This window comes from Bidens hawaiensis, unplaced genomic scaffold, assembly GCF_021521415.1.
Source record: "Bidens hawaiensis isolate Kalapana, Puna unplaced genomic scaffold, B.hawaiensis_p1.1 tig00022926_1, whole genome shotgun sequence".
Lineage (NCBI taxonomy): Eukaryota > Viridiplantae > Streptophyta > Magnoliopsida > Asterales > Asteraceae > Bidens > Bidens hawaiensis.
In genome coordinates, this window is record NW_027493590.1 from 80,083 (window position 1) to 92,811 (window position 12,729).

Consider the following 12,729-nt stretch of genomic DNA (forward strand, 5'->3'; position numbering starts at 1 on the left):
AGCCAAAACAGCCCAAAAAGGAGCCTTTTCTGATTTCAGAATGCTAAACTAAGAACGAATCTGTCTAAGTCCAACTTTGAAGATCCAATTCTTGATTCTGAGACCAAAACAGAAAAGAAAAAACTGTTTTTTAAAACATATACTATTTTGAAACAAAACTGGTTTGGATCAAAATAGAATAGTTTCTGAAAATTTAAACAAAGTTTTCACGATAACAGTTTTAAAAATATTGTTTTAAGATTGTAGGAACCGAATTCGTGAATTGAGTAAATAAACAGAAAATTAACAAACAGTTTTATTACTCATACAATACAATACAAGAATCTGAAATACAATACAGAATCAAAGAAATAAACCAAATACAATACAAAAAAAAAAAATGTAAACGGTTTGGCTGAGGATCGTGTTGAACACGGGGCCCTTAAAACAATATTTTAAGTCTCCCAAGAGAACTCATTGTTTCCCAGGGTACAACAGCCGGAGCAGTAGTACTGCCGGAGTTAACCGTAAACCTGAAAAAGGTTCGAATAAAAAAACCAGAAATGTAGAAGAAGAAGAAGTTTGAAAAACCTTGCAACAATGCTTGTGTTTGTGTGTAAGGTTTGGTGTGTGTTGCAACTTAGTTTACCTCTCTATTTATAGTAGAAAAACAAGGCACAAGTTCTCCATTCCACCGATGTGGGATACACCACTATAGTATTTTCTTTCAAATACACACAATCACACATCGATATCTCATTCATCAATGTCTATTAGTCTATTAGTGTGCATTTGTTGTGTCATAACAACCTACTAATGCACACGTAACAAATTTTCCAACAGTATATATATATATATATATATATATATATATATATATATATATATAAACGAAAACATAAAAATCTTGCGTGTCGCGATGTGGTCGCTCCCCCTTTTTTTTGGAGTCACCAGATTTGCTTGATTTTAAAATGGAGGCTTTTCAATTTTCATGCATTTGACCCGAATTCATGGGTATGGGTCTTACCAAACCCAAATATTCCTTAAACGGGTTATAACATCTCATTAAATAGAAAATTTTCTCACCAAATTATTGATGTAAAAATCCTATAAAATAGGATATACTAAAAATTAATATCTTATTTATTTTAAAAAAGATATATATATTATTTAAATTAAAAAACCAATTTTATAGTAAAAAAATAACGGGTCTTGGGTCTCATCAAACCATAAGTATATTATTAACTTTCATAAATGGGTCTTGGGTCTCATCAAAACCATATAACTTTTAAACCGAGTTATAACTTCTCATTTATTTGTGAAACAATTTATCATCAAACCATAAGTATATTATTAACTTTCATACAATAAAAAAATATATATATTCAAAAAATTAATTACTATTAGAACAAACAATATAAAACATCCTCCATAATACGGGGGATAAAAACTATTAATATATATAAACGAAAACATAAAATTCCTATGTGTCGCGATGTGGTCGCTCCCCCTTTTTTTGGAGTCACCAGATTTGCTTGATTTTTAAATGGAGGCTTCTCATACATTTGACCTGAATTCATGGGTATGGGTCTTACCAAACCCAGATATTCCTTAAACGGGTTATAACATAAAAACCAATTTTATAGTAAAAAAAATAAACGAGTCTTGGGTCTCATCAAAACCATATAACTTTTAAACCGGGTTATAACATCTCATTTATTTGTGAAACAATTTATTATCAAACCATAACTATATTATTAACTTTCATATCAATCAATCAATCAATCAATCATACCCAGTGAAGTCCCACCAACAGCAAAGCTATAGGTAGGGTCTGGGAAGGGTGGGATGTAGGCACACCGTACCTCTATCGAAAGGGATAAAGAGGTGGCTTCCAGAGAGACCTTCAGCTCTAAAAAACATATGTATTAAGTAATACAAAGGAAATCAAAGTTTAACAGTAATAATAATAATGATGATAATAATAATAATAATATATGAAAAGAATATACTATTATGGTGTGTGACCAAAATAAGTTAAATAGAAGCCCTAAGTTATTCATTTCTCCCTAAAAATCCTTGACTTTAATTCTACTTCTCCACAAATTCATATCCTCAACCATGTCCTCGGAGAGGTTTAGGTCTATCAAATCATGCTTAATCTTCTCCTCCCACGTCAATTTAGGTCGTCCTCTACCCCTCCTCCCTTCTATAGTAATGTTTTCTACGGATCTAACAGGATTCGTCGTTTGTCTTCTCTTCACATGTCCAAACCATCTCAATCTCCATTCTCTTTTCTTATCTTCTATGTTCGCTACCCCTAATCTCTCCCGAAACACAACGTTTCTTATTCGGTCTAACCTTGTGTGCCCACACATCCAACATAGCATTCTCATTTCTGCTACCTCCATCTTCCGCACTTGTGCCTTCTTGACTGCCCAACAGTCTGTTCCATATAGCATTGCAGGTCTAACTGCAACCCTATAAAATTTTCCCTTTAGTTTAGTTGGGAAAATCTTGTCGCACAATATACCTGTGGCTGCTTTCCATCTACACTATCCTACCTGAATTCGGTGGGTCACATCACTATCTAATTCCCCATCGCTCTGAATAAATGATCCTAGATACTTGAACTTCGTTACCTGCGCCACCACCTGGCCTTCAATGGTGATCTGTACGTCCTCATTGTCAATTCCCCCACCAAAATCACAGTGGAGGTACTCCGTCTTAGAGCGACTAATCCTTAAACCTTTTGTCTCTAAGGTTGTTCGCCACTCCTCAAGCTTCATGTTTAGATCTTGTTTTCTCTCAGCAAGTAAGACAATATCGTCTGCGAACATCATGCACCATGGAAGCGTCCCCTGGATCGACTTTGACAACTCATCCAAGACTACTGCAAAAAGAAACGGACTCAGCGCTGACCCCTGGTGAAGACCTACCTCTACCGAGAAGAAATCAGTGTCCCCACTGGCGCACGGACCCTTGTTGTACTCCTGCTACACATATCCATAATTATCTCTATGTATTTCCTGGGTACTCCTCTACCCTCCAAGCACCCCCAAAGCACATGTCGTGGCACACTAGTATATATATATATATATATATATATCAACCGACTCATGAGAGTAGTGTTGCAAAAGTCGGATTCCAAACCTTGCCGTATTTTCCCAACTCGGCCACAATTACTCGCCAAGGTCTAACTCGGTCAAAAGTCGGAGTACTCGGGATTACCCGGCCTCAAAGGTCAACTCGGCCACCAGTTTTTTTTAGTAAAAAATTAAAAATAACAACAAAACATGAGTTTTTTTAATTATGTTTTTTTTCATATGAATTATGTTTATTTTGACGTGAATTATGTTTGTCTTAACGTATTTATAATATCCAGGAATTATTTTATGTTATAATTATTATGTCCAAGTAAAAGCCGAGTACTCCCTACAGAGGGGTCGGCCGCCTAGGGACCGCCTAGCACGAGTTTTACACCAAAATATATGGATTTACCATCACCTTGCTAAAAAGACAAGATACAAATTACCAATCATATGATATTTGAAATCCCCTTGATATATGGCAAGTACATGTAGCATAAATGCTCATATAGAAAAGGTATGTAGGCCTCATGTAAATTGCAAAGTGTCTAGTTACTATAAGTTAACTAAATAAACAATAATTGGTTTTGTTTTCTTTTCACTGTTATTAACTTTGAATATGAGAACAAATAGGACAAATATATGCATGGTGAAGTACATATTAGGTAGTCCCATTATGGTATCCTTTGAAATCATCATCTTTCTTAGTACTAAGTGTTAGGTAAATTTTACACAAACTGTAATTACTTAATGGTAAGGGATCATCCTAGCAATAAAGTTAAATGTTTAGAAAACAAAGAATATATATAACATCCTACCCTTTATACTAACCAATATCCTCAGCTTTGAATTTGCATTTTGTTGCTAGATGAATATTTCTATTCAACTTGGAATTAGTCTCACTCAAGCATGTTTCACTGTGAAGTTTCTTTGTCTTCCAAAACCGTTGTGTCCAAAATGCACAGGTGTGGTTTGTGGCGTAGCATTCATTATGTCCTTGAATCTTTGAAGTAAATAGAATGATATATGAGATTTGAATAAAGTGTCACAACATTGATTCACTTATTAGTGTGATGGACCTACTCTACACCCAAAGTCGTCTTTCTTATTGATTAAAATGTCGGGCTAACGATTACATATGGATACATTTATAGATGTCAAATTTGAGAGACGAGGCACCACAACGGAAGGTAACTGACCTTATCACCGTATATGAGACGAACGACAGCGAGTATTTATTAATAATGTTACTTAAAAATGCCTCATCACCTTCTAAAATCTAAATATGTGCGCTAGATAGAGTTTAAGAAGTCATTAATTTAATAATCGGTTAGTGGTCAACGATCAATTAACTGGTTAGACCGGTTAATCGGTTCGGGTACTAACCGGTTTTCATACACAAAAACCTAACCGGTATAACCAGTTTCGGGTATAATCAATCGGTTAACCAATAAATAACTGGAAAAAAATGGGTTAAAAAAAATATATTTAAAAAACCTAAAATCAGTTTCGGTTAACCGGTTGTTAACCGGTCTCTTGGCTAAAATGTTTAACCGGTTACTAGCCGCCATTTTTTTTCCGGATAGAAACTGGTTAGAGAGGGACCGGATAATAACCAGTTAGAGAATCAGAATCTAGTCACTAACTGTTTAGCCGGTTTGGATGTGCACCTATTTGGATCTATTCTTTAAACCTTTGTAACATACAGTATGCTAGGCCCAACCATAATATTCTCAGTTTTGGGCTTCAAATTAACTGTGTGACCCAACCATCACAACTAAAATCCTCCGGTTTAGGCTTCAATTTAACAGCTTGCCCCAGCACTCACAAGTTGTGAGTGCTAGGGGCAAGCTGTTAAATTGAAGCCTAAACCGGAGGATTTTAGTTGTGATGGTTGGGTCACAAGTCACAACCCAGTAAATTGTGAACAGTTTGTTTAGGATAAAACGACCAATGGTCATTTTGACCGACTTGACTTAAAAATACATATTTGACTTAATAATTTTAGTTAAAAAAAACCTCTTTAAGCCAACAAGCAAAGCTGGCTTTGAGGGTAGGGTGGTCGACAGCACTCGGCCCATCACCCCAATAGGCCTGATTTTTTTCTTAAAAAACTTATAAATATTTTGTTGAAAAAAATATGTATTTTTAATGTTTAAACCCGATTACTCAACTAATGTAAGTCCATTTTTATATAATTTTTTTTGCACGACCCAAATCATAATCAAATAAACTCATTTAAAAATTTAATTGTCTGAACTTTGAACCCAATAAAACCCTTTTACTTAAGTTCCAAATTTTTTTCGCCTTCATCCCAAAATTTTTAACGATTTTTGAAGACGTCCCCTGCCAACAAGAGCTTATTACATGGTCTTGATGCATGAACATCCATGAACTTGTATGTGATGCTCCCGCTAAATGGACCATTTAATCCAGGTATTGAAAAATGGATGACGGATGGATTGTGTTCGGGAAACAAGGATGTGGACCGGTGAGGATATGGGATGCATGCCATGTAAAGAGCGCTAAAACGTTTTGGCCGAAGATGTGATCCTAGTGGCACAAAAGGTTGTGACAAACTAATCATGGGTGGTATCAACTTACCAAATCATTTCCTATCAACGATCTGATGTCATAAAATTTTTCATTAATCATGTAAAATCGAAGCCATTTCCAATATCCTATTGTTTCGCCCTCTAGAAACCCTGAGGTTCCTAGTTGTCAGGAATTAAAATAGTCTTGATCAGTCGTGTATTCCACACATGTTAACTTGTCTCATTGTATATTCAAGTTCTTTGGTATGAACCAAATCCATATAAACTAAAATGACTCGATTATACTCAAATGAGCTAACATGTTATGTATTGTAATCCAATTATTCAAAACTAAAATCGTAATATGCATTATCAAAATAAGAAAATAAAGCACTATCTATATATCATCCATTATTACATAACAACACATGCATTAGCATTTTCATCATTAAACATCTGAGTAGCATTCATATAATTATATGTATACTCAGGCCTATTCACATACTGTGGATACATGTATTGACCTTGACTAGCAAAATACTCCATCCTTTGGTTATACCCCACAGTTGCGGGTCCCACACCACCACTTTCCTTTCCTTTCTCTTCCCCCTTGTCGCCGCCACCACCGCCACCACTCTTCCCCTTCTTTCCACCGTCGCCACCGCCCTTTGCTTGTACGATCTCAAAATCTTTCTTTAATTTGTTCTTGATTGCCACCGCCAATGCATTCATATCCATTGCTCCTTTCACCGTCACCAAATCTTTGCTCTTATCAATCGACATCTCCACAAACCCTATAAACATTGTCCCCGTAAAAAACAGTCTAAAAAACGTATCCAATAAAATCTCAGTCTTAAAGAAGTGCCCCAAAGGTAAAATGAGGACATGCACAATATCACAAGTCACATAAAAATTTGTCACTAACATATTTTCAAGTTATTAGTCATTAATTAAGTCACTTAAAAATCAGTCACTAATAATATATTCAAGACTGATATACCAGTCCCTGATCACAAACAGAAACCCGACACAAAAATATGATATCCATAACTACCTTCGGTTTTCCTAACCATCTTCTCAATCTTCTCGATACACCCTCGACAATGTAACGACACCTTCAACACCGTCGTCGTCACCGGTAACTATTCCACCATAAAATAACACAACATTTAAGCACTTTATCAACAATTTTTTTAAAAAGACAATAACTGTTAGAAACATAACATAACATAAAAACTGACCTTTTTTAGTGCACTCTCGTCGCTAACGACCGCAGTGAACTGCTTCTGTTGCTTCTTCTGCTCTTCGTCACCGCTATTTTTCCTCTTTGTTACCGGAGATATTAACTCCACCTTCCTCTTAATTCTTCCCTTAACACTCTCACAAAGTTCGACCGGATCGAATTTACCGACCACTATGATTTCGTTCATATTATTATTTCTTCTCTTAACTGATTCTACACCTACATATTAGAAAACAAAGTGTCACAAAAACAATATTATTTAAGTGAAAATAATATTAATGACAAAAATGAGTTACCGTTGAGAGAATTAACGGATTTAACGATTTTTCCAGCGCAACCTTCACAATGCATATCGATTTTTAAAACCGCCGTTATTGTTCCGTCACTCGGTTCGGTTTTTCGGTCACCGTTGATCTTCTTCTGAAAAAAATAATAATCAAAACTAGGGATAAGCGTTGTTTACGTACCGACTGAACACAATTGGTACCGGTATTTGTTTTTTTATGTTTTTGGTATCTGTACTATTAGGTTTCCATATTTTAATGGTACTTGTTCTAATCAGTACTGAATAAAAAGTGTTATGGTATTCGGTATTTGTGCATGGTTTTACTCGTTTTCACAATCGAGCATCTTTTACGGCATACTGGGACTGGTACGGTACTGGGATTCATTTTTCCATGTTTTCGGTACCGGTACCATTCAGTTTCAGTATTTTAAATGGCACCGGCACCGATAAAAAACACATGTTATGGTATTCGACATATGGTTTTACTCGTTTTCGGTATCGGTAACTGGTCATTTTTTATTGAATACCGTATCGGTGCCGTACCGAACTAGTACCGACCAAACATAACCGAACCAAAAAAATCGTTACCATATTCGGCATATGGTTATCCTCATTTACGGTATCGGTAAACGAGCATTCGACATATGGCTTTACTCGTTTTTGGTATTGGTAACCGAGCATTTTTTACCAAATACCGTACCGGTACAGACCAAAATAACCGGTACCGCTACGGTATTAGTCTTTTCATGTTTTCAGTATCGGTACCATTTAATTTCGGTGTTTTCAATGCTACGGATACTGAACTGAAAAAAAAAATACGCTATTCAATATATGATAATATTCAGTTTTGATACCGGTACGGTACGCATCTCATTCATAATTAAAACTATCATAACTAGACTGAAGTATAAGTACATATAGTTTAATTAGTTAGTTACCTTTGCCATTGATGGATTTTTATGGAAGAAATAGATGTAAACTGATGGTATGTGATAATGTGAATGAATTGGAATTTGAAATAATTTTATAACGGTATATTTGGTTAGATTTAAATAGATGGAAGATATAATTTGAGGACAAAAATGTAAAGTTGTAGTGGGTTTCATGGTGGTTACAAAGAAATTTCATTAAAAAGACTTGATAGTTGACTTAAAAAATTTGTCACTCGGCTTTAGGAAAAGAGACCGAGTGAACCACTTTTCACTTTTGGAATTTATGGTGGTTTTTTCATCCTAAAAGATCAATAATAATATTATTGTTCGTTTAAAGTTGTATTGTTTGTGAATTATTTGAGAATGGACTCTAAATAGAGGTGTATAAACCGGTTTAAAATTTAAAATCGGTTTGGGTTGAAACGGGTTTGGTTTGATTAACAAAAGTCGAAACCAGTTTATGATCGGTTTCGGTTTAGTTAACCGGTTTTGGTGGAGAAACTACAAACTTGTTCCGAACCTACGGTTTTAATCGGTTCCAAACCGGTTTATACATAATCGATTTCAAACCGGTTCAGTTTTAGTTCTACTTCAAGTCAGTTCGTTTAACTTACAAACAACACAACTTAAAAGTGTAACATGTTTAATGGTCTTATGGACAGACGTCTTTGTCCATATCAGCCACATAAGACGCCAAACACCAAAAAGGGTAGGGCGTGAGGGTACGAAAGGGCAGGAATGCTGTTGGCTTGGCGGGCGTGACAACAGCTTTAGTTTTTATAGTTTTAACCAACAAACAACCTTTTTCACAATTTTTATTATTAAAAAACATCAAGTAATAATTGTGTTGTTATTTAAATCATTGCATGTTTTTTCTGAAAAAGTTAGAAAGAGCCCTCAAACATACGTGATAGGGTATTTATCACTTGTTAGTCAAATCCCTACACATAGTATTAGATCATAAATTTTTTTGTTGATCTCAAGTAACGACTAACATAGATTACAAACTAAAAAGAAATTCATAATTAGGTGATTCCGTGTTATGAGCAAAATTGTAAAATTTTATTTTTTGAATGCATTGAAGGTAACTTCTTCGAGTTTTCTTTGCTTGTGTCCTTTCAGAAATTCAATCATACTGTTTTTAAGTGGGATATTCAATTTGTGATCCACTAGCTTGCCTTTGGCTTTTAAAAAAAGTGTGTTGTACTGTTGTTTGTATCAATTGTATGAATCATATGCAACTATTTGCTCGAACAATATGTTAAAAATATTTTTTATCTTTGATGGATCTATAGCACCGTCTCTAATGGCTTGCTTTTAATTCTCTAACCGATCGCCCTAGCTGACATATTTCAAGATAACTGCAACTCATGTGTTGTTTACCTTGAACATAAATTCTCCAACACCCGACTTAACAACTTCAACGATTTCTCCATCCATTATCACTCCTCAAGGTACTTTATACTCATTAAACAACGTCGGTGCTCCGATCACCAACCAATGTTTATTCTTGCAATTGATTGCTCGCCTAAACGATGTTTCCATGCTCCTTCAACAAATAACTCCCTCCTAGTGTTTTTTGATGCACGGACCAAACTAATATTGGGTACAACTTCCAACCCTCGGTGAGTTTGAACCCGTGTGATGCATTCGAGTTTCCTAGGAAATACAAAGGTATTGCGAAAATGCCATTTGGTTCAAGTTATTTCGGTGATCACTTGGTGGATGATATGACCTCTAGAAATGAGGCGATTTTCAACAACAAGCCTTCCTCCATAGCCAAGGTGAAAAGTGATATTAAAGTCACTTATGTCCTTTGGGTGAAACATAAGAGCAAACGTTCACATTAGATTAGGAGAAATGATCCAAGTTTAGTTTTAGTTTTATTAACTTTACTTTGTAATGTTTTCGGGCTTTATTTGGCTTGTTATTGTTTCCTTTTTTTTTTATTGTGTATGTTGGGCTTCTTGTAAAGAATGGCCAAACCAACTCAATTGGTTGTCAATCTCAGAAAGAAGATACGCCGACAAACCAAAGACATATGATCACGGTCCCAACCTTACGAGCATCGGAGGTGTACTAATCATTGAATCCCCAAAACCTAGTTGTCCTTTTTTTTTGGTTAAGATTAAGCTATGTGTTGTGGTTAAAGTCACCAACAAAATCATCCTCTTATATTGCACCACATGGTGGTGATTGGACCTGATCTTTCACCCATACTCACTCACCCCCTCCCCCCCCCCCCCCCAATTTGAGCCTATTGTGGTGAATTAGCTGTTAGAGCCCCCTTCACCCGCTACGCCCCTTATTTCTCCCATTCGTTGTGGTGTTCGTGATCGACGTGGCCCGCACCACCCACTTGTAACATCCCGAAATTTCAAAGGTAATATTAATTATATTACTTATTATTAGATGGAAAGTTTACTCGGGTTATCAGGAAATAAATAAAAGAATAGGAGTTGGTATGGGTCTTGGACTTGGATTAATTCCCGTAGTATATAATCGAGAACCAAGACTCTTCCACCATTTTTCACCAACTCCCTTTCACACCCACACCCAAACACTCTCAATTCTAGAGAGAGAAACTAGAGAGGGAAAGTTCTCAAATCACAAATCCGAGTTCACAATCTTGTTCCTAGTCGTTTTTGGTAAGTCCCTCTCGAAAATCATCCGTTTTCATAACCATTTCGGCCTCAAATCGAGCAAAAACGTAACTTGAGTTTTCGGGTCAAAAACCGCCTTGTTTTGGTGTCAAAATGCAAGCTTTTGTGTTTAAAAGTACTATGAATCGATAGCCCTTTCAATCCCGAGCATTTCCATGTCAAAAACTTCGATTTTGGGTCAAAAATCTGGAAAATCTGGAAAACCCGTAGTTTTCTCCGTCGCCCAGCTTGAAGGAGTCGAATCAGACTCATTCGATCGAACCAGTCGATCGAATCAGTCCATTCGATCGAATGTGTAGATCGAACAAGTCCAGTCGACCGAATAGGGAAGCAACCGAATGGTCTCCAACTCATTCGATCGAATGAGTTTTGTATTCGATCGAATGAGTGTTGTATTTGATCGAACGTGTGTCTATTCGATCGAACGTGTTCCTATTCGATCGAACGTGTTCCTATTCGATCGAATCAAGCCAGAACCAAGTTGTTTCCAAGATTCGCCTGAAGTGAAGTTCGTTTATGAAATAAATTAAAAACCTAATGGAAAATGTGTTAAGGCGGTTATCGAAAATGCGTAGTAGTAATAGTAGTAGTAGTAATTGATATGTGTAAATATTATACAGTTAGCCGAGCCCAGTTAAAGAAAGGAATTACGATCAACGGCGAGCGTAACAGGATCCAGGTGAGTTTCTAGCCCCATTTCCTTGTTATGTTTTCGGGGCTGTGTGCATACTCGATGTGAAGTGTGAATACACTTACCTTAAGTGGTAAGTGTATGCTATAGATGTCATATGAGGTATATATTTTATAATGCTTGTCGGTACGTGAACGATCTTCGGATATTGCACGTATCGCCAAGGATAGTAAATTCCAAGTGGTTGATAGTGTGTATGAATGTTATGATGTGACTTGATTATTACGTAAATACTGAACTGATATGAAGTGTGATATAGGCAAGTAGAGGTAGAGTGTGTTAGAAGTGGCAAGAGTCTAGTAAAGGTGTTAGTGGCATAACGTGAGCGCGTGATAGGGAAAGCCTGTACGTGCCATCGTTATTATGTGTGTATGATTGTTGATGTTACTTGCTTAGTATGTAAATAATGTGCTGATAGGAAGTGGGTTATAGACAAGTAGAAGTATAGTGTGATAGAAGTGGATAGGGGTCTAGTAATAGAGTTAGGGGCATAACGTGAGCACGTGGTAGAGTGAGTCTATGCGTGTCTTCGTTATTAAAGTGGCACAAGTGGCACAAGTGGCACAAGTGGCACAAGTGGCATAAGTGGCATAAGTGGCATAAAGTGGCATAAGTGGCATAAAGTGGCACAAGTGGCATAAGTGGCATAAAGTGGCACAAGTGGCATAAAGTGGCATAAGTGGCTAAGCTGTAGGGGTAATTAAGAGGCTAAGCTATAGGGGTAATTAAGTGGTTAAACAGTGGCATGTTAGACAGTGGACTATGTGTCTTCGGATACGTATATATATATTGTATGAAGTGGTTGTATGTTAAGTTGCTTGATTAACTAGAACTCACTCAGCGTAGCTGACTTTTAGTATGCACGCAGGTGAGCGGATTATAGAGTTAGCATGAGGATGACACACGGCATGGATTGAACGACTGGCATCTGAAGAAAGAAGTGAAGATGTTTAAAATATAAAGTTTTGTGTTATGGTATCAAAGAAAAGATTTAATGTTTTGTAACAAATGATTGACGTTTTATATTCCGCGAAAAGTTTTAATAAACTCTGATTTGAAGAACTGTGTTTATGAGTAAATCCGACGCTAAAGTAGGGCTACCGGGTTCGGGGCCTTACAAGTTGGTATCAGAGCAAAGTTCGAGAGATTTAAGCATCCTACATGCTTAGACTCGAACAGAGAATGGGATTTAAGTAAGAAAAGAAAGAAGATGCCAGTTCAAGAATGCCATGTGTTGCTCAAGCAAGATCAGTAAAGGTAAGGTGTATGATTAAATGATAATTGTTAATGAGAAAGGAAAGATATGTGAACG

General features: G+C 36.3%; 1 protein-coding gene across 1 annotated transcript; it reads right to left on the reverse strand.

The window, feature by feature from the left end:
• Positions 1-6,016: 6,016 nt before the first annotated feature.
• Positions 6,017-8,144, reverse strand: LOC143566615 (heavy metal-associated isoprenylated plant protein 3-like). Its single transcript, XM_077053266.1, has 5 exons — positions 8,070-8,144; positions 7,142-7,265; positions 6,844-7,064; positions 6,657-6,744; positions 6,017-6,396 (listed from the first exon to the last, which is right to left on the reverse strand). Exons 1-5 carry the CDS (start codon positions 8,076-8,078, stop codon positions 6,017-6,019), a joined length of 822 nt encoding a protein of 273 aa, XP_076909381.1. The 5' UTR covers positions 8,079-8,144.
• Between the last annotated feature and the right edge of the window lie 4,585 nt (positions 8,145-12,729).